Here is a 24097-nt window from a genome sequence, read left to right as displayed (position 1 = left end):
ATTCCCAAAAACAATGAATGCAATATACTACATTAGGTTACCAAAGAGTTCTAACATTGAAATTCAAAAAAAATTAGCATTGTTATTAACTGGCCAGTTCTAAAAATTTTCAGTGTTGTCCACATACATACTATACACCTTCTGAACCAAACTAAAATTTATCAAAGCAGCCAACTATATCTTCGCCAAGTCTTGACGATGACAACACCAATACCACCAGAGATTCATTACTATCTGATCTCAAAAGATTGTATTTATTTATTCCATGAGATCATACATCTGCATAAAGCATTAATAAAAACACTTGATTTCAAATAATTTTATTCCTACATGATAAATACACATACATGATCTTTACATTTATTGTTGGAAATTAATTTAAAACAATATTTAATGAGCTGGTGCTGCTTTGTTGTCCTCTGGGTCAACATAGTCAATCTGGTCTTCAGGTTCATGGGGCCAGAAGGTAGGTTTGTTTATGGGATCGAGAGCCATTTCTGGGTAAGCATCACGGAAGTCCTCCATTGTCATCTGGGCATATGGCAATAGAGCCTTTGTTTCAGCAACTTCCTTTTCATACCTGAAATATTTTATATGAATAAACAGTTATTTAAAAGGTATGGATTTACATAAGTACACAGTGTACTTATAATCATTTCATACTGTAGAATATAAACTTTTAAGTAATAAAAGTTTTAAGAACTACCAAATGTGGTAATATTGACAGGATGAATATATTATATATAATATGGTAATAGTGAAAATGGAATATAAAAAATTAACAATAGTACAATTGATAGGAAAAACTTAACAGTATACATACTTAGCAATGTTAGCGTTAGATTGGCTAATAAAAGCTTCAATTTCCTTTTGAATCTGCACCCATTGACTATCAATTTGAGAGGTGACTGTGTCCGCTGGGTAAGGAATCTTCAAAGCTTCATATTGTTTCTGAAAGTTGTCTACCATGCCAGGGACAGTGATCGCAGATTTGTATAGAGACCAATTAATCTTAGGCGGCTCAGGAGGGTTAGCTAAAACTCTGAAATTAATAAGCAAATCAGCTATTAGTTATAGCTAATTGCCAAATTGGTACCAGGTTCATACTTTATTGGTTTACAAATCGATTTATCTGTATCAGTCATTAAAGTCGAAAGCTACGTTTTTTTTTAATTATCTATCTTCCATTTATATAAAAGTGAATAACGATAACAGATGATCAGAAAAATTATGTAACAATCGTGTCAAAACTAACCTTCTGAGGTAAGAGTCTGACTTCATTTTAAAAGCAGACAAGTTGGATTTTTGATTAGGCGGCACTCTTTCAGCGATAGCAGCCCAGTTAATTGAGCTTTGGGTAATTCGTTTCGCCATTATTACAATATTATAGTGCAATCTCGGTGTTACACTAAAATTTAACTGGTTGGTAAATTCTAGGCTGCCTATACCCGCTGACAAAATTAAAAATGTGACAAGTGAGTACTGACAATCAAACGCTGACATTGACGCATTTCCAAGGCAGAGTAGAGTAGTGTAGAGTACATGAAGACAAATTGAATTAAAGAACGTAAACTAATGACAGTGTAACTGGCATAAAGTTAAATCTATTGAGGTTTATTTAAGAGATAAACGTAAATTATGTTTGTGTACATCCGTACAATACTACTTTATAATGGACTTATAATACCTCTTAAATAATGTTAAGAAGTAATATAATATCTTATTATTATTCTAGTAAAACTGTTTTTTATAATTTTATAGCCTGGTAACGAGACCTTTAAGCTATCTCTCTACCAGTAACAATGTTATTGAAAGGCATAAACAAAAGAAAATATGTTACACACCAAGACATATTTCTAATCTTTAAAGCCCAAACCCCAAAACCCATGCGTATTCTCACGAATTCTGCTTACGGATTGTCTAGCTCCCAGTCTCAAATAATAGATATTAAGGTAGTCTTAAGCAAATCACCATTGGAAGCGGTCAAATAAAACTTTGTAGCGTATCGTAGATACGCACTAAAGTGTACATACTATATGGTGTAGTATTTTCTATACGATTTTGATGTATGTGGCAACATAAATACAGGACACTTAGAAAAGAAGAAAACAGACGTCACTCAGAACAGACTTTTACGACGAGAGCATGTATTTTTTCCTATGAGCCTTTCTATAAGAATATAAATTAATTGCCGTTGTTTGTGAAGAAATATATCAATTTAACAAAGATAAAAATGGGTTGTGATTTATAAAAATATAGAACATCCCATAACTTCTATTTTTTATTTTTCCATCTGCAATCAGCCTCTTGGCTTTTATCATATTGAATTTGAAACAATGGCAATTAGGGAACGCAAATTCAACAATTTCTTTATTCTCTCCGTAAGACTCCGTAGACCGACAGACTGCGGCAAGTTTCATATAAATTTTAATAAAAAAATAAATTTATAATTTTTAGAAACGCTCCAGAGCGACCTCGCGCGTATGTGACTACCAATCTATTAAGGAATAGGTAAACAAAAACAACATTATTCCAATTATTGTTTTAATTGACTTTGGTATATTAAAAATATAAACATTGATTGATATTTGATACAAATAAGTTATTAAACATTTACATATTCATATTCATAGATGTGTAAAATGCAATTAAAAGTAATTAACTTTCTATTCAGTCTATCATCAAAATCAGCTGCTGATAAAAAATTCGCATAACAATATTTTAATGTCATTAAATTACATTAATAGCCATCCTCAGTCATTAAGAGTTAACTGTTACTTTACACTTTTAACAAAATTTTAAATAAGGATTTTACTGACCTATGATTTCTGAAATCAGTCAAATGATAGTTATATGATTTAAATTTGTATCTAGCGTCAAAAACACCAGAACAATCACACAATTGAAAATGCAGATAAGTTATATTTTTGATATAAAGTTAAGCACACACATGGTCCCATTAATCCATATTCACAATCATCAAATCATTTTACGAGGAATGTTTTTAAAAACTTTAAACTCTACGCCACTGGTGCAACCTTAACCATATTTTAAAACTCTTACAAATAGTTTCATATTACATTAATGAGTATAAATTAAACCGATAAATAGACTTTGGTGCCCCATTGCAAGTAGATATTTACATTTAAAACTTATACACAACTAGATATATACATTATCCACACTGTATTCAAATGTCACTGTTTGTCTATGAATCTATTTCAATCTGTCAAAATCCGACAACTATTTGACAGATGGCAGAAACGTGTCTCTGGACGTCCGTAGCATCAATCGTCAACTGAAATTTTTAATTTGTCGTTTTTGACGTGCGTTACTTGATTTTGCTTACCTATATTAAATTTCAGAATATTCAGTTTATATACAATTATAATAAAAATCGACCCAAGACAATCGCAATTATAAATATATGCAATCTTTCATAATTTGCAAAGATTTTTAGTCCAAGTCCAACCAACACGCAATTTGGCGCATGTTGTACGGCCAACTTATTTTTCCCGACAGATTCATAACAATTGTTTATGTTACATAAGATATGTCATGTTATAATTTCGTCGGTTTGTCATTACGTTTCTCAACATAATGCGGAGAATTCGACGATTGGCCGACGGTTCGACTTCCCCAAGTCGTGCGTTTCGTCACAGGGTTATTCCGGCAAATTTTTAGAAGGTTGCCATACGCCGCTCTATATTGTCTATTGGTCGCGGCGTAGATTAGGGGATTTATGACACTGGACGCCCATGCTAGGATAGATGCAATTATATGGAGCCAAGGGAATCGGATGCCATCATCAGCGACATTCATGATCATGAGAGGAAGGAAACAAGCCAAGAAACAAAGGAAGATTGTCAGCATAAGGGTTGTCAGTCTCGAGTCCTCTTCCTTTTCTTTCGCTGTCTGGCCGCTAAGTTTACTGAAACGAAGAGAATTTAATTAAATGGACCGTACTAAACTAGTATTGTCTTTTATTAACATAACTTTTACACATTTAAAGAAAAACACTTTTTTACGTCGTACGAAACGTCGGTTAAATTTAAAATTATGTTTAAATACAATAATACATAAACTAAACTAGGTAACTAAATTAGGTAAAAGGTAAATGACAAATATATATATATATATATATAAAATAAAACAATCAATATCATCTGTCTCTTTTCACAGCGTAAACACAGTTTGACAGAAATAGACGAAAGAGTAATGGGAAGAGTGCAATTAGGCTGATTTACTCATGTATAAGGGGCATAACATCCGCGTCTCAAGCAGGTTAAGCGTACTAAGCAACTTTTAAAGTGCGTTTTAAGCGTTTTAAACTCGCTGAATTCAAACAGACGTAAATCTAAGTCTACTCTATAATAAGCAATTATACGCTATTTTTATCTTTTAAAAATGTACAACATCGTGACTATGTCTATAAACGGAAGACACGGAACATATTTACACGACGCGACGTCAGAGACGCCAAAATACTTGAGAAACAAGTAGACAGGTGTATTTCCATTGTTTTCTTTCGGCATCACGGATTCGAGGAATGGAATTTAGTATTCTGAATTTAAAATGGAAATATTATCTAACATTATAAAAATTTATTAATTTTGACATTTGACATTTGCATGCAGCCCATTTATAAGTAGCTGATTGAGCGCATTTTTATAATTAATATATCTAATTGTACACCTATCTTAGCAAATTTAATTTTATTTCAAAGGACAAGATGAAACAAATATTCACATTGCAATAAAAACCAAAGAGGACAACATACATAGGTAATATAGAAAGGGAGACCAGGGAAAAGAGACGCTGTTGCACGGAGGGATAATGAGCTAAGAGAAGTTGGCGGGAAATCCAATCTTTCTTGACACAAAAATGCTCAAGATTAGAAATGTAGCTGATTGGAGAACGTGAAAAATAGGCAAGTGTATATATTGTAGATAGTATTGTTTTAAGAACTAAATGAGGCAAAATTATTATCACACATTTTTTACGCTTTTACCAACCGCGAGACAGGGACGATAGAGAGATCATCTCTTTCTTTTCAATAGTGGACATTTCCACCTTGTGCACTTGTCCACTTAAGTTTTTTACAATAGGATACTGCATCAATACTTTTTATTTCCTACATACATCTAATTTGAGACACCTCAAACCAAGGTGAACAAATTACAGTTTATGTTAAATAAAAATTGTAATACGAAATCATTATAAAGCCATGCAATACACACCCACATACACACCTTCGTCCCTCCAGCTTCCGTTTGCTCTCGCGTACGCGCCAGTAGATGCACGAGTATGATACAATTATCACAACACAAGGCAATGCGAATCCGAACACGAACAAGTACTTCTTGGGACTATGACCGTCCTTCGGTAGGATTGTGCATGAAAATGTGTTTTGGTCTAAACCCAATTTACCCCACACTTCCAGTAGTGATGGCACCTGGAATAAATAATTACTCATCAGCTTAGTTGGGTTATAGACTTGAATATTCTGTCAAATCAAATCATTTATTCCAATTAGACTACGTAAAGTGGCACTTTTGAATGTTAAATAAAATATAAAGATGATTCTAGTTGCCCCTTCCAAAAGGCAGTTTCGTGCGCAGAAGAAGGGTGTAAGTAACACCACATTCACTCTTTTAAAAATATGCGTTTGTATAAAACAAAAAATATGGCCATTCCTAAGCTTATTCGACTCATCTTGTAATAGACAATAGTTACACGTTTTAATAATTCATATCAGTTAACATCTATTACACAGGATCCAAACTATTAAAGTTTTCATGCACTCGTTGAGTTGACAAAGGACCTCACATAGTTAAGTCGTTAACACGTAAACGCCCATTATATTAACACGAATAATAACTTGGGCAACGGAAACGTACGCTACGAATCTAATGTTTAATAATTAAATGGTGCCTCAAAGTAGAAGCGGAGGCGGAGGTTTAGTAGGCCATTACAGTAGTTTTGACAGATTATGGGCAATATGCTTTTTTAAGAATTGTTGTTCATTTGTTTAATCTACAAAGATATGTAAAAATACATCATTTTATCGTTTGTTTGTTTTGAGTGTTGTTACGTTTTTTGACAGTTCTCGTCTGAAACAGGTCTAAAACTGACAAAAAATTAATTTAAATTCACTGTTGGACTAATAGACTAATAATAATAAATAATTTCCTGTTAAAAATCTGACTGAACCGATTTCAAAATGTATTATTCGTCTCGTCTTTATCAGTCAATAGAGGGCGTAGGTATGCTTGAACAAAAAAATTACGCATGTAGTTGATGTTTTTTGAAGGCCCTTTCAATAAGCCTTGAGTGATGATGGTAAATAGATATTAAAATATATTATATATTTGAACCTTTTTGTATATATTCCATATTTACTTTATCTGTTTTTGTTATACACATATAATTTATGTTAGCTGTAGAATTACAAAATAAATATTAATTTTCTCGACTAGATTTACTGTGCAAAATGATTAAGCATATTATGTAAATGTCCTATAATCTGTATTCGTTTATCTGTTATACCTCGAACCTTTTTAATAAAAACCGCTGGTCGCCTTTGACTCAAAGACGACAAAACAGCGTTTCCTAATTCAGTACAATTAAACGTGTATCATAAATGTGGAAGTGCAATGAACTAATACTAATTTCTAACCTCGTAATCCATCATTCGCTTGCTGTTTAATTATTTCGTTACGGCTGTTATGTATAATTATGTAGGCTTCTACGCCGATAGAAAATTGTAAGCAATATTATTGGTGCTTAAAATGCTTGTGTAGATTCATTCTTATTTATTTTTAATTATTATTATTTATATGTAAATAAAAAAGATGAAATGTTTTTTTAGAAATACATACTATGATAAATAATTCTGTATAAAATTTTAAAACTTTAATAATAATAATATAACAACCGGTAGCACTTGCTTTTTAGCTCCGTGCTTCAGATTCTGTATCTGCTTTGTGATCATTTGTTTTGCAATAAGCATGTAGGCGATCAGCCTGTGCCTGACACCCCTGAGTTTTGGATGTAAGGTATACTCGTATTCTCACGATGTTTTCCTTTACCTTCACAGCCGGTGATCGAACCTACGATCTGAAGAGTGAGAGTCACACGCTCAAGCCACTAGGCCAACACGGATCTGTTTACTAATTGCTTATTTTTGCTAACAAATGTTCCCTTAGCTTTAACAATTATTATAAATCAAGTTCAATTGTTTAAAACTAATATTTTAAATAGTTAATTTTATAATATTCATGTTATAGTTTCTAAACAAAAGACCATTCAGATGTTTTCATAAACATAATTCTTAATCTCTTAATAAATCTGTTGGTGCAACGAACTAATTCTAGCCTCCCTTGCTTTTGCGTTGTTTGTTTGTGAATTATGCCCGCTACATCATTCTGTATAGATGAAAAGGGTAGCCATCATTTTAATAAAAGCTAGTTTCTTCTGTATAGTTCAGAACTACATGCCTAATGTATTTATATTGTTATAAACACATTTGACATATGTCATGTGTATGTGATTCTGACGTTTAGTTTGAGATTTAGAACCGGAAAGGTTTTTATTATAAATATCGATAAATAAGCAATCAAAATTCAACAACTGACAATAAATAATAGATGTCAGTGAAATTACTTTTATTATTATTAATTGTTGTTGTTTTATTTTGTTATTTTTTGTGTGTTGTGTAATTGTAAAAAAATAATTACTGTCTTTTTACCTAATAAGTCTTCTGTTACTTGCCTTGTTTTACTTGTTTTTACTTAACTAATTGCAATTGCAATGTATAAATGTATTAGTATATTTTCTCATGTAAATGAATCTTCTAATGTTCTTAATGAGAATATATCTAAAACCGCAAATAATATAAAGAATTTACATAGCGGCTAAATAAAAATAATCAACCGTCAATTTAAACCGCATAGAATTATGGACTTTTGAAAAAAGGGTAGGTACTTAATAATTTAATAATGAAGCAATCAAGATAAACATCATGCTTAATAATGTAGCTTTGTAAACACCGTATAATGAACAGCTACTTAAAATTATATTTTACATATTAACATAATCTGTAGTTTTATTTCTATAGTAGTAGAGCAACGTTTGTGAAAGTTAGAAAGTAAATTGGAGTTTTGATAATTACGGAAGATTTGCTAGAAACTGGAGAATCATAGTTAAGTGATAATTGAGATATGTAAACCATTTTTGTCTATTCTTTGTGAAATCGAAAGTTTTTGCATTTTAAATTTCATTGGAGTTTATTCATTGATGTGTGATTTTTTTTAAAGATATTTATTTCCCAAAGACGTTATTAAAAATTAAACATGAAAATCGGTTTTAAAAATTGTTACTGATAAACATTATCAGTAACAATTTAGTTTTTTTATATTAATTATTACTGTCGTTTCAAGGTTTAATTTCAGTTTTCTTTTACTTTTGTTTAATAAATTACTTACGTTTTATATATTTTTTTTTATCAATATAATATGCTTTGTTTTGTGTTTTGTCTACGTGTTTGCTTAATAAATAAATAAATGAAATGTTTAAAATTGATTTAAAAACTCCCCTATTTTTATAACATTGTGGTTCCTCCATGCTTATATCAATATCAATGGATCTGTTGTGCGTTTCTTCGAAACGTAGAGCTCATACAAAATTGTTATTACCATGGTAGGGTTGAATAACTAGGGCTGGCAGTCGAATAAAATATACTATTTGACAATATTTACCAGTTAATAAAAATGTATGGCCTCAACTACAGTTTTTGTTGTATTGTATAAACTGAACAACTGAATCATTGCTACATCAACAAGGCTATATTTTACGTCATCAAATTAAATTCGTAGTAATCTAATCAATTTTGTTTAGATATTGGTGGTCATATGCATGAATATTAAAAAAATATTGTAAACAATAACACAAAAATACGCTTTATTTGTTTTATAATAGTAATTTTTAATCATGTCAATTTGCACGGCAGATAATTTTCAATTAATTATTTCAAGAATTGTCTTCCTTTTCAGTACTATCTGATATTTTTTTTAAATATATATTTATTCAGGAATTTATTTAGTGTTTATTGACGAATGTTTTGAAGAATGAGGCTTTATTTTATACCAAAATATGTATCTTAATACTACGAAGAAATCTTTAAATAAGGAGTTCAACATGGCTAACATACAATAAGAATTTATTGCCCTAAACTCATGACATGTGTTCCAGGCTGGCGTAGTGAGAGTGTATTTCAAGAGCATATACATATATACATTTCATGTGTGGCACAATTAATGTATGATTAGGTTTTAATAAATTTTAATAAGCCAACCGAACTCTTAAAGGGACAGACAATTTAATCCCTGTGGTAGCCCTAAAAGCCAGGATGCGTTGATAAGTATAGTAACACATAATTTAAGAATAACAATGGATCTCGTCAAATGTAGAATGCATTTCTATTTATAACTTTTGGAAAATAATATAAACATAATCATAGTGAAGCGGTGTGATTAACGGTTTATTTATGTTTACTTTAACATGACTGATATATCGTTTTACGTGGTTAAAATTTAAACCTATACAGGTTGGGTTTGTGTGTAAAACCATTTTTTATAACTGAAATTAAATTTTAGACAAATAAACAAATATAAAACAGGGGCAAACAGGCAGGAGGCTGTTACATGAAACGGCGCCTATGAACATTTAATGCCAGAGGGCTCGCGAGGGCGTTGCCGGCCTTTTAAGAATTGGTGCGGTAGGTTCCACATAGTAGTGGAACGACGGACGTCGAGGTGATATGGGTGGAATTTTGTATTTTACGAAATTTTACAGGTAACTCTAAAGTCTGATGAAATCAGTGGCATCTTACTGCTTTTTTAAGAGGTTCTTTTGACAGGTTTCGAATGTATTCTTACCATAAGTCCAAAGGAGACGAGCCATATGGTGAAAAGCTGGATCCAGATCTTGGTTGTGGTGTAGATCTGTGAGTACATATCATAGTACGCGATAAGGGTGTATCTGGAATAATAAAATACATTTGTAATAATATCTAACAATAAATATCATTTATGGCTTATAAGATACCGTAATATTTAGTAAATTATTAGTAAAACTAATAAATAATAAAATCTTCTCAAAACTATATAATATGTCGATAAATAAATAACTTTCTATGAATTATCTATTGAGTATACCAAGTGTTCAATTCTGTTTTTGGTATTACGCACGCTTGTCCGAGATGCAATACGTTAATAAATGATTTCTATATGTGGTTATTAATATTTTAAAAATCCGCAAAAGCGTACGTAATCAGTGATCAGTCAAACTTTATCAGCGTTTAAAAAGCACTCAGACCCTCGTGGGAAAGGACCGTTTGCCTATGATTAGATAAGATTAATATGATGTTAATATAGTGATTTCTCTTTCACAATATTTGGTTAATAGGATAATAACTGAGTCTAATAAAATAATATTTAAATTTAATTAAAATTGATACCCAGTTGGAATATAATATTTCTTTTATATATAGGACCCTTTAGTGCCTATCGAGCACGAGATTACCCCAGATTTTGACCAAGATGCTAGGCACCAGACCGTCCCCACTCTCCTTTCCTAAAGGAAAGTTCAAGGATTACGTAAGGACTATAGGGGAGAGGGGGGTGTTTGATTTTCATATTTGGTGATTACGTCAACAGTAATTATTTACTTACATATTACTCACACATTGTCTATACGTGAAAACGAAATGCATTTTCTGGGATTCCTACAAAAATGAATCAGTTTATATGTGCTTAATATAAAAAAAACTTGGCGATTAAAAAGAGTGGCGGAGAGTTTATTGCCAGTTCTTCTCTTCTATTCAACGCCCTTGATTTGAGAACTGGCAGTAAATGTAAAATTAGAATCATTTAATGAATGTTTCTTTTTTTTGACGTTGATAATATGACGTACATTATGTTACTTATATGAATAAATGATTTTTGTTTGTTTGTTCTATTATTTTTGAGAGCTTTGCTTACTTTTGCTGACAAGATTGGGGGAAAGAAAAATAAGTAAGCAGTAAATCTTCTTACCGAATACTTGAACGGCTTCAAAAGGGACTTAAGGACTTAATGTTTACAAGATGATATTATTTGTGAAATTACTGGCACTCTATTTTTTTCGTGTTTTCTATATAAGTCGACTTAAAAAAACGAATGAGGAGGTTTTCAACTAAACGTATTTTTTTATTCAGTTTTTTGATTGTCTACTTATGACAAATAATGAATATGATAATAGTATAGTCGAAAAATATCATATACCTATGGAAAGTAAGATAACAAAAAAAAAATATTGAAATACTAGTAAAGCTTTCGAAATAGGCTTGATCCAAATATTATATTAAAAGATTGAAGATAAAGAATATCAATCCTCAATAACACAGCTGAATCTCATGAAAAGGGCATAACATGCAGGGCCACGAACAGTACACCATTGTACTTCGGCTACTGACCCTGATATCGACACGGGAGTCCGACTCATTTTATTTGGTAAGTGATATCTTAAACGCATACACGTTTAGTACATCTTAAATAAAATTCTTTTTTATTAACCACATACAAAGTTCAAGACATGGGCTATTTGAGGAGATAGCCCATGTCTTGAACTTTGAAAAGTTTTCATAAGTGGCCATGGGACCAATGCAATTATATATTTAATTCTATTAAATATTTTACTGCAAATATTTTATTTTATTGAAAGTAAATATTTATAATTTTTATTAGGTCAGTGCCTACAACTATATGTTACTATATTTCACCGCGAAACGAATATATTGATTCAAATTCTTTAGAGTAGATTATTCAGATGAAACTTAGATTAGTGTTAATTAATCTAACGGTCTATGTAATAATTCATCTCGTCATACATTAGTGCACATTATAATTGAAGTTCTTTTATGTTTTACCTGAATGAGCTTACGGTACTCTGTTCCGACGAAGCTATTAAACGCACGTTACTTGTTGGATATTTTCACCAATGGATGCTTTTAAACTTATGACACATAACACAAGGGCGACATGGGGGAGGGGGGTAGAGGGGAGTAGGTACATTAGAATTGTGAGTAAGTGGAAATTTTATCACGGTCTGGACTGTACAATTGACATAGTAGCTAAAGAAGTTGGTGGTATATAAACCGCACTGTATCTCAGTTATGCAAAGGAAGCTGTCGGTCCAGCAATAAATTGTATACTCTTCTATTGTTGGTCTCATTAGGAAAGGTTTAGAATCGAGAGTACTTACTACACTTTATCATTTTCCGTATAATATACAGTCAATAGGCATCAGGGATCATGGGCGAATACTATTTACATGAAGATGTTAAAAAAACGCATTTCAAAACGAAAGCTTAGGTGAATTAAAAGCTTTTTAAATGTGTAAAATCATCATAAACTATCAACCTAGTGTTAAGCCGTGAACAAAGTGTTTTAGCACCTGACATATTCACACGAAATTAGAGCCCCATTCAATTCAATTTTACGATTTATTGAAGGACAATGGTCTCTTGGTTTTTATAGCAACAATTAATATGCGGGAATTTTAATTTTATTACGATCATCTTAACTTATTTGGTTGGCGAAGAATTTGATTTATTTATATATTAAATGCATTTTTAACGTTTGCTTACGCTTGGCTGCACAGATACATGCAGTCGTTGAGTGAAAGTTATAGTGTCATTTACAAGAATATACATATATAAGTGATATGATATAAACTTAAATGAATATGTGATAGGGGAATAAGATCGAAACATTGGCGGGGAGTTTCTAGCCAGTTTTTTTTGTCCATTCTACGGCCATGATTTCATTTAACTGACAATTAATGTCACTTTTTTCACGTTCATATGTGAACAATATATAATTTTGACTTGTGACAGAATTAATTTTTAACACGTAAAAGCGACAAGTAGTGTTTAGAATGTACTTGTTCTAATTTGAATGCTGATCTCAGCTACCTACTAGCCTAGTAGGCATTTAATGTATGCACAATTTATTTATGTAACTATCATACAATGTCAGCTCTTACCTATATTTAGTAATTTATATAAATAACTTATTGCAGCAAAATTCTCTTTCGACAATTTAGTATTTTTATGTTTTTTAAAGTGAAATAAATCTTTTTGAAGTGACACTTCTTTAGGCACATGAGGGGAAATTTTTTACGGATAAAATGCCACGAAGATGTGCAGCATTTTTGTCTAAAAAATGAAGATTAAAAAAAAATCTCCCTACTGGTTGATGTATTCGTTCACTAGTTACATATTAGAACTTAGATGGCAATGGTCACTGTCGCATAACGTCCTGTTATTCTTTTTATTTCTATTATCATTAGCACGTATAGAGTGTGAACAGTGTGAATGAATATAGATATAGAAATACATGGAGTTGATCATATACTGGTACATGATCTTTTGGGGCTGTGACGTTAGTAATAATTAATTAATTTAGAAAACAATTTCACTACTGACATGTGTACTTTTTACGCACGTACTTTTTTTCTATTTCATTGATGGTTTAAAATATCGTATGATCTATGTACGGGCTGTACATGCCTGTGTCTACCACAGAGTTGAGAATCGCTTAACTACGCCAACCATGCTTATAGATAACCTATATTTCATTCACTTTCCTCACAGATTTATATGAGTTACGTCAAAGGCACTCGATACGTTTTATTAAGCTTTTACGTTTTATATCTTCCGGGCGCCGAGTGGGACAGAATCGTATTTTTACTAAGTGTTCCAAATTTTGCATATGTTTACTGTTTACAATTGTGTTTAATTGTTAGTCGAAAATTGAGAAATTATGGTTTGGTAGAGGATACTTAAATGGGAGAGCGAGTTTTTTCTTTTTTTATAAACATTGGTTTAGTAAACTCACAATAAAATACAATAATAGATCCTGAGCTTAGATCCGGGTAGATTTTAAGTGCGGCAATATCAATGTATTACATCATAGGGGGTATTAAATTGGCGTTAGTGTAAGGAAATCAAAAGTAACGAAGTTTCAGTCTTACCTGTTAATTGTGATAGCCACCATAGACAGGAGAGAAACGGCCTCATTGCCGTAAAAGACGAATGCAAACATTTGGCAGAGGCGAGGACCCAACACCCATTCTTCATTTATGTACCTGCGTGATTAGATATGTAACAATTTAGTTTCGTATGCATTAAGGTATCTGTTTAGAGTTTAATAGAAATCTAGACTAGATTGTCGTTTAAGAATTGAATAATTTAAGCGAGGTAACAAATTTGAAGATCAATCTCCAATATTATGATCATCGCACTCAAATATTCAGCAGTCAGCATTTTGTTAATTGTGTTAAATTTCAAGTAATAAACGCAATAAGGTTTTATTAAGAATTACTTTAAGTCTATTACAAACTATAATTAATCTTAAATTAGTTGCCTCAAGTTCGCTTCGCTTATTAAATTTTGTTGTTAGGTTGTTACTAACTTGGCAGTACCGGTAAACCCGGTGGTGCTTTTCTCGTTCAACAAATAACTTTATAGCGAGGAAATGCCAGCATTAAAGGTACTTTAAAATATAATATGTATTTTAGTTTTCTAGTCAATTTTCAATTATTATTATTGCTATGTAAGAATATTGCCGTATAATGGAAGTAATGATAAATCAATACGTATTTTAAATGTTGTTTTTCGTACAATCTCTGGATTGACCTGAGCTGGAAATTCTGGAATTACATCCATCTTTTATACGAATTAACACTGTCAAATGTAATTGTTGATGTTATGATAACAATTAGTGGCACGCGCACAGATGTTCTCGGCTCGAATTTCATTCTACCAACACATGTTTCTTAGAAGTTAGAACCGATACAATTGATTACCTCTATGGAATGTTGACAAAAATTGGATTGACTTTTCACAAAATAATATGTAAAAATATATTTATATTTACTACGACTATGCCAATACGATAATATGATTGTACAAATAACCTTTGGCAACTTTGGTGTATTCGAATTAACCGCGAATTAGTCGTTTGGATAGCTTTGAAAATGTTTAATACAAATACCGACAAAATTATTGAAGAGTTTTTTTTAATTTTGGTTTTCGCGATGTTTTCCTTTACCTTGCCAGCAAGTTTTAAATATATATATAAAAAGTAAAGGGTCATGGAGGGTTCACAATCAAGGCACTAGACTAACACTGCTTACTAATTTTAAATGATCGGGTCCTAATTTAGAGCTTACAAAACTCGTCAAGTCATAATATATTATAATAATAAAACAGATCTTACAAGTGTCTTGCCTGATTAGTATTAGTAACAAATTTAGGTTAAAAGTCTCTAAGTAAAGTTTTATTAGTTTAACACTAAAAGTACCCTACATTCCTTCCATGCATCATAAACTTAGTAATGTTTGTGATTGCATTATCATCAAACACATATAATTTACTGTCTTGTATGAAAAAAGCTATGAAAAGGAAACTTTGCATTTTTATTTCCGGAATCATTTATTCTATAATTGACAAGTACCTACTAACATTGAAACTAATAATCAAGGAGTGACTCAAGACTAGTTTATCTTGGTTTAATGAAATTCAATGTTCTATGGGAAATATTATAATTTGTTTTCTAAGTTATTGCACACGAATAGGATATAACGTTTGCAATATGTATTTTATTTGTGTCAACGACCTTGTAACATGACTCATTCCACAAATGTATATAACGTTAAGTCTGATAACTCGGTTGTCCAAAATTACTTTCAATATACAGTGTGAACTTCGTGTGATTGAACCCCTAAGGCGTTGAAATCACTAGGCATTGCTTGGTTTTCTTGATAAAATGATAGAATTCTTAAAAGGCCGGCAGTGCACTCGCGAGCCCTCTGGCATTGAGAGTGTCGATGGGCTGCGGAGTCACTTAGCATCAGATGAGCCTCCTGCCCGTATGAATCGATTAATCAAAGTACTTATGAGATTTTAAAAAGTTTATATAATCTAATGACATGAAACGTGAAGACAGATTGTGTGTGTCCAATATTTTAAACAGACTCACCTGCTAGCCGTAAGCGGCAAGTTGATACTGCAGAAGAGAAGATCAGAGACACAGAGTGACAATACGAACATTGTAGTGACATGACCACGAAGCTTTGGATGCATCACGAGCGCCACAGTCGTTATAAGGTTGCCTGGAAAAAATGATAAGTGTTATAATAAGTAAGTGTAATAGGGAATTCTAGCAATGTCCAGAACGTGGGGAAAAACTAGTGTCGCTAAAACCTAGGTTTGGCCATAGATTTGTGTATCTGTTCCGTGATTAAATAGGTGGGGTAAGGAATTTTAACTTTCGTGTCTTTGTTAACAAAGGTTGCCCAGTACCCTCTTCATTAGAATCCTTTTCCTTTTTTTAAATATTAAGGGAGCAAATGAGCCATTGGACACCAATTTTTAGTGGGTGCCGGCCTTTAAAAGAGGAATATTCTATAACTTCGGAAGGTAGTATCTTTCAAGAAAGATCCCACCAGGCATCGATTCCACAGTTCGCTAGTTAAGATCTGCACCGCAATTCCAGTGGGTGGTCAGACATACATACATCTATCTGCATAGGAAATTAAAAGCTATTGATCCCACAGGCAATTAGAAACGGGCATTAACTGGTTATCTATTACGTATCGATTTAATTCGTATAAGAGGTGGTCTGCCGTACACCACTCGACCGTCTAGTGCATTATGTAATGTGAATTTAGATATTGAGAATAGTTTATTAACCTATGATCAGCCATGGACGTGTTCTTTGTGATCATACCTAATACATCAAGGATGCTTCCTTTCTACCACAAGGGCTGCTACCGTTCTAAATCATGGCATTGAAACCATCAGTTACCTCTCAATAGTCCTCTCCTACTCTTACTGACAGTTGAATCTAAGCAAGCTCTATAGCAACTTGAACAATCAGAACATATCATATTGATTACGTAGCATACGCTTTCAAAAAGTCATCTTGCCTGATTGACAAATGATCGCTAAACAGATGCAGAAATCAGGGATCAAGACCGAACAATGTTGAAGCGCCACTGATTAATTTTACTGAATTTGCTAACGAACGAACTTTAATTAGACGAAAGTCTTTTGCTTTGGTAGGCACAGAAGCCCGACCTAAAATACGGATATATGCCCCAACGTGATGAGCGGCATGACGATCTCGCAGATCCTTTTAAGGATTTCGTAATTTTTTATTAAAATAGTTGCAGCGCCAATGATTCATTTTTATTGTATTTAATACATGCTAAAAGTATTTACTGCCGCAGCAAATAAATGACCTGCTTGGTCAGTTAACAGTTGATCGTTAACTAACCTTAAAATATTAGTTGTAATTTCACGTGATATTTCCAGCATGCTTCATAGAACGATTGGCGCCGCTCAGCCTACGAGTTATAATCAATCAAAATCGTCAGTATTTGTTTACATGCTATTAAACTTTGGAGAGTCAGGGCAATGACTCGTGGAAACTGTTGAGCATTCATACCTAAAACATAATGAGTACTTCAACCACTCAAAGTTAAATATCTCTTCCGCTTGAAAGTTAAAACAGACAAACAGACTCTGTAAAATCATTGAATAAATCAATTCCATAATTGGTAATCTAATATCGAAACAAAATTTCGGTACTTAATTCATTCGGTTCTCTGAATATTCGTTACCGATATTGAAAGTTGCATAGTAGCCCAGTTGATATGTGTTAGAAAACTGTCGTATAAACAATATGTATATGTTATTTTAATATATATAATGAGTTTCACATTCAGGTTTTATGGTACATTAAGTCTAATTAGTTGATAATATTATACTGCCCACAGACAGACCAAAACTTACTTGAAAGCTTATTTTTATCAAGGACTATAAACATTTAGTAATGCATATAATTTATAAAACTGTTTAATAGTCTATTATGAGCTTATAGGTTTTTGTTTTTACGAGACCCTTTTGTTTGTTTTAGGCTCTAAGTGAACTAAGTTTTTGGATAAAATTATATATTGTATACGTCCACTTAATTTAATCTACTACTTATTAAACGTTTCACAGATTAAATACACAAAAAGGTGTGACTATAGACAAAATCCGTTATTTGTCAATAGAGTCATTTTACAATGTTCCATATTTAAAAGTTTGTAATACATATATAACTAAACTATTTATTCCATTCTCTTTGAATCTAATTTAAACATCGAAGCTTCCGAATATACCAGACAAGCTCAGCCCAGTTCAAGTGTATATGAATCACGTTGATGGCATGAATGAGTGACGCAAAATAAATATATCTTAGCATAATTATTTTTAATCTGCGAAAAATGTCCCATTAATTAACACAGCTGTCAACACTTGACAGAACGCGTCCGGGTGAATGTACTTTAGAAAATACAGATTATGTGTTTTTAATTCATTGCAATTATAAAAATATTTATAAATTTCGTGTACACGAAGTAGCATATTCATAGGGAGAAACTACCCCACAATTCTGCCCCTAAGCGTTTATGGGATATAAAAATTGTCACTTACCCCAAACTAATTGATGTATCGATTTTCAAAATAGGGATCCTATTGATTGGGGGTCTCTGTTATTTATGAGCGAGTTTACGACTGCGGTTCGGAAAATCAAGCATCTGCTTCTCATGATAACATTTAAAAGCCAGACTTCGGGCAAACCGAATAATATTCCGGGTTTACCGGGTTTACTTAGCGTTGAGTTAGTAGAGTAGCGTTACTGATTTGATAATACAGGATTTATTTGTACAACTCAAGAGATTAAATGAAGTTTTCTAGCTATATGCCCGAGTAATACATGTTCATACGGTGAAATAAACCGAGTTAAATTTCGACATCGTGAGTCAGAGACAAAAGAAGATGATCACGAAATATATAGATTATTGAAGCTAGGTCTTGTGGTGCCACTGTTTAACTGACACCCAGTAAACAAAATTATAAACAAGATTCTATATTTAACGCCAACTATCCCCTTAAAAGCGCAATTAATTATTTCATTTAATATCGTAATTACTTTTATTTAATATGCTTCATTACATAAGAAATAATATTGAAACCATTTTATATCAGCGTTATGCGTAATCAGTTTTATGTAGAATTAAGAACAGCATTCACTATAAGATTATATATATTTTAAAAGGTACAAATATTATTATACACTTATCGGGCCATAGACAAACAGGATGGCGTCCAATGAGGTGGTTAATTGCTTTCGATAATAAAACACGTGTGCATCGTTCTATTTGTCTCTGTCCTAATCTATCCTCTATGTATATTGGAATTAGGTTATCCGGAAACGTCGCGACATTTTAGAAATTATTAGTCACTCATCTGTCTAGTTCAAACCATCCGAATTGCTTCCAAATAATTTCTTGGCAAATCTTTTATTTAAAACGGAAATAAAATACATAATGTTAACCATCGTACACGAACTCCGACGAAGTGAGGCTTCCTCTATCCTCTATCTCCATTCTCGCTATCAATTTTCAACCCTCTCCGCTAACCATTTAATTCCATCTTCCTAGGTTTAAGATGGGCGTCCTCTTTCTTCGCTTTCCACTGGACCATTCTAAGTTAGGGTCTTTTTGACCAATATATTATACATTTCGCAGTTCTAGATTTCTTTAATTGGTCGCAGATGGAAATAATTAAGGGATCCTTTTCAACTTTCAAATTGTCTCACGAGCTGTCCATTTACAAGCTCGAAGTGTCCTTCTTTAGAATGACTCATTTTTTCAATATATCAAGTGAACTGTGGTGTAATGGTTCCTTATAAACCAAACATCTGATTTTTTTTAAAGAACAGGGTGCAAACTGGCAGGAGGCTCGCCTGATGTTAAGTGATACATTCTAGTATTATATAAAAAAATATAGTTAAAATGTAAAATAGCTTAGGTTAAAATCAGGTAAGTATTTGAAGGCTTCAATTATTTATATTATTTGGAAAATGTATCCTTAAATCCTTGTTTATTAAGGTAAAATTGGTATCAGAGCACACAAGGCTCAATTCCAAACAAAAATGCAATAAAATTCCAGATATTTTTACAAAGGAACACATCAATCGTTTTGTTTATGTTTTGTGTGCGCACCGTTTGAAGTGAAGTAACCGACCATTATGTTTGACCGATAGGAAACGTAACAGTTTGGGGTTTTGATGGTTTGTGGTTAGAGAATATTCAGTCTTAAAAGCAAATGAATTTCAATTAATACGTCGAAAGAAATAGATTCAAATTACGCTCTACCAGTGAAGGAAAACATCGTGACGAAACAATAAAATTAACAAAATAAAATAAGATACAGGCATCACTAATTCCACGTCATTAATTAATTTGAATCGGTATAAACCGGCTTGACTTACACCCAAAAACTCGACAGCGTGTCAGACACTGGAGGCTGAACCACTGGCCTTGATTGACAAACGATTATGAAAACGATACATAAATCTGAGGCCTAGACCTAAAAAGGCCAATGATTTATTTTTTTACTGAACTGAGTCTGTGGCATCTCTAGCTTTAACTAGGTAAATGCCTTTTACGTTGGTAGGCACAGAAGGCCGACCGGAAACGTCTTGCCCCATTGCCCCTCATGTTATGTGGATATAGGATATATAGGATACTTGGAGGAATGAAAAATATTAAGATAATTAAGCTACCCTTAAAAAAACCACACAAAAACCTTTCGCTATCGAGTCAAAAACTAATAAGCTGGGAATAGGAGCTTTTTGTCTTTGGACGATAACAGTATATGTTATGCTTAGGAGTAGTACCTACTCCTTCGAGTATCCATAAAAGCATTTTGTAAAGTTTGTTTTGAAAGTTTAGATTGTTTAAACGCAAACGATTATAGATTATTAAAATGATCAAAACCGACCATGAACCTAACATATACTGTTATCGTCCAAAGACAAAAAGCTCCTATTCCCAGCTTATTAGTTTTTTGACTCGATAGCGAAAGGTTTTTGTGTGGTTTTTTAAGGGTAGCTTAATTATCTTAATATTTTTCATTGAAATTTGGCAATGTATAGGCTGTAAATAAATTAAAATAAAATTAGACACTTATTTACTATATGGGTGTAGATTTTTTATAGAGTAGAAGAGTTATGCGTATTGCGTAGTGTTTTTAGTTAAAACTCGCCAATCAAAGTCACCTATTTAAATTATTTCTTTATTCAAAACAGAGACTAATACAACTATACAAAAACCAATTAAATCGGTCCAGCCATTTGAGCGTTATAAGTGTGACTCAACATTGTTTTATATATGTATAAATATATACCTACCTACTTGTGGTGGAAGAGAAGTCCGAAAGATAAATTCAAAGATTTATTCTGTATTATTACAACGAAGTGTAAATGAGTTGTAGCGTATCGTAGATACACATTACAAATGTACATACTATATTGTGTAGTATTTTATTTAAGATCTTGATGTATGTGGCAACATAAATACAGCACACTAAGAAAATAAGAAAACAGACGTCACTCAGAACAGACTTTTAAGATGAGTGAATATGTTTTTTTTCCTTGAGCGTTTCTATAAGAATATAAATTAATGACAGTTGCTTGTGAAGAATAAACCAATGAATAAAGATAAAAATGGGTTGTGATTACAACAAGATAGTACATCCCATAGAACAAATAATGTAGCGTTTGTGAAAGAACTTTTAATTTAGGTTCAGTAGTTTTTGAGTTTATTCGTCACAAACATACAAAGCTTTCTCTCAAAGTTCTTCAATATTAGTATAAATATAGATCCGTATGGCTGTTCTTATTTTTTACGACTACACTCTCGTTTGTTAATTGTGTTTATCACGTGATATTCAACACAAAAAAGGGGAAATTAACGATAAATTTTCTCAAATATTTGTGTATCGTGTCGATAACCCGAAACAGGTGCAACGTTGCAACTCGTCACTATCAATTCTTATCAGTCATAATTGCAGTTCAGTTTAAGGGAACACGTTTTTCCAATTTCATAGCTGTTAATTTTTTTAAATCTATTAAATTTGTATTTTCACTAAAATACACTGGGAACTGTATCTATAATACAAGATAGTTCTTGAGTTTTCACATACTGACATAATATATTATGACCATACATTTTCACATTTGACATCTGTCAACATTACTCCTGACTAGATGGTTATCTACGTATCACATACATTTATTTGACTTTTCAGTTCCTAATTAAATAGATTATACAAATTTCTAGTGATGAATAGATGATACTCACACAAACCAGAGTTCAATTAAATTACGAAATTAATTTTTGTTGTTGCCCCACTGTGCTTCGTACCTATACCCCGTTAATTATAACGAGAAGAACGAACAAACGAAAAACTTATGTATAACGAAATTGCTTTCCTTTAAAAGTTCTAAAAATAGGCTCTTTGTTTTTCGTAATCTGGTAATGTAATGATGGATGGCTAAGGTACTAATCTTAACTTACTATTTAAATTTTGACAAATGACTTTTGACTAATTATATTACTATTACTTATCACTTATCGAGTGGAATTTTGTATGTAGCAAGTTAGTTTGACAAAATCAACTGGTTACCGATCAAATTTTACATATTTTTGTTTTTTTTGTTGTATTACAAACGCATTATTTTATGTTTATCTCACTCAGTTTATTGTTTTTTATAACTCTTTATTGTATAATATTCTACGTTTCCGATATTTGTAAATATGTGAGGAACATGTATACTAACAATACAATAATGTACCTGTATAGTAGTTTTATTCTAGGAGTACGTTGTCTTCCCATATAATTATTTAACTAATGTAATCAAATATTGTGAATTCTATTTTAAAAGAGTAAGTGTGGAGTTTCTTACCCATTCTTCTCCACGCGAAACTACCTTTCGGAAGGGCCAACTAGAATCATCTTTATATTTTATTTAACGTTCAAAAGTGCCACTTTAGGTGGTCCAATTGGAATAAATGATTTGACTTTGACTTTAAGTTTCACTGGCTTGGACGTGAGTGGACCAACAGCGAGTAGTAAATTCAAAATTGAAACGTGATTACACGTACTAAGTTTTAACTTATTCCTAAAAAATCATAATACAAAGATAATAGAGTTAAAAATAAAGTAGTCTTACAACTTACAACCCTCAATATTGGGGTCAGATTTATATATCTGACACAAAGATATCGAACATGGCGGCTTCCTTGCGATGTTTTTATCACTGAACAACCAGTGTTTGATGGGTCTCAGGGTTGAGTCGCACTCTTAAGCCACTGAGTCAACACTGCTTGGTCGAGTGAAGTCACTTATAACATAATTCTAGTTACAATTAGTACTCACCAATAACTCCAACCATGCTAAAAATGCATGCGCAAGCGGCGGCTAATATCGTCGCTTCACGTGGGTATATCGTCGCCAAAGTTGAATTTACATCCATCTTGAGAAAATCGTCACTAGCACATCACTAAACACTCACTGTTGTGTAGTTTTTTTTAGCCATAAATTATAGACCGCTTAAGTGCCATCTGGATGTTGATGCGACATGAGTCTGAAAATAAATTGAGACCTGTTAAAATATTTATGGCTTTGTTAATTTTATTGTTTTTGGATGTTAGATTTCATTGCTTTCTTATGAATCTTGTTGAGATGTGTTAATTATACTTTACTTAATTAAGTTAATGTAAAACATAGATTATATTACTGACACATTTCATTATAGACTTTTTTTGACAACTGACGAGTACTCAAAATAACTTTGTTCATATATGTAACCAAATACACTTATGAACTTCAACAAAAATATGTTAAATTTACACTTCCTACAAATTATTTATAAGGCACGGCAACATAGTAGAATAATTGTTTATAAAAGCATTTCTAATGAAAAAAAAATTCCTTGTGATCATATTTTATTTCCATAAGAAATCAAGGACCTGCCGAACAACTTGAAAAACCAAAAAATCTAGAAAGAATAACTTTGAATGTAAATTATATTAGCCTAATAACAAACATGCACGAATATATAAGTATTCAAAAGAGCATTGCGTAGGCGCAACA

At 32.1% G+C, this 24097-nt stretch overlaps 2 protein-coding genes across 3 annotated transcripts in view; both read right to left on the bottom strand.

The window, feature by feature from the left end:
- Positions 1-304: 304 nt before the first annotated feature.
- Positions 305-1472, bottom strand: LOC111003447 (ATP synthase subunit d, mitochondrial). Its single transcript, XM_022273958.2, has 3 exons — positions 1256-1472; positions 824-1042; positions 305-580 (listed from the first exon to the last, which is right to left on the bottom strand). The coding sequence occupies exons 1-3, from the start codon at positions 1372-1374 to the stop codon at positions 391-393; spliced, it is 528 nt and encodes a 175-aa protein (XP_022129650.2). The 5' UTR covers positions 1375-1472; the 3' UTR covers positions 305-390.
- A 2015-nt stretch (positions 1473-3487) lies between these two features.
- LOC111003488 (protein trapped in endoderm-1) overlaps positions 3488-24097 on the bottom strand; it is a 30290-nt gene continuing 9680 nt past the window's right edge. The window contains exons 2-7 of one of the 2 annotated variants that reach the window (XM_022274011.2): positions 23381-23588; positions 16086-16218; positions 14077-14190; positions 9939-10041; positions 5241-5455; positions 3488-3931 (exon numbers count right to left, since the gene is read on the bottom strand). In XM_022274011.2, the coding sequence (XP_022129703.1) occupies positions 3562-3931; positions 5241-5455; positions 9939-10041; positions 14077-14190; positions 16086-16218; positions 23381-23477 (1032 nt within the window). In that variant the 5' untranslated portion in view covers positions 23478-23588 and the 3' untranslated portion in view covers positions 3488-3561. The remainder of the gene's footprint in view (positions 3932-5240; positions 5456-9938; positions 10042-14076; positions 14191-16085; positions 16219-23380; positions 23589-24097) is intronic. The other variant, XM_022274012.2, reaches the window with a different exon arrangement.

The sequence above is a fragment of the Pieris rapae genome, chromosome 13 (genome assembly GCF_905147795.1).
Source record: "Pieris rapae chromosome 13, ilPieRapa1.1, whole genome shotgun sequence".
Taxonomy (NCBI): Eukaryota; Metazoa; Arthropoda; class Insecta; order Lepidoptera; family Pieridae; genus Pieris; species Pieris rapae.
Note: the sequence above shows the minus strand (reverse complement) of the source record. Positions and strands in the feature narration are given on the sequence as shown.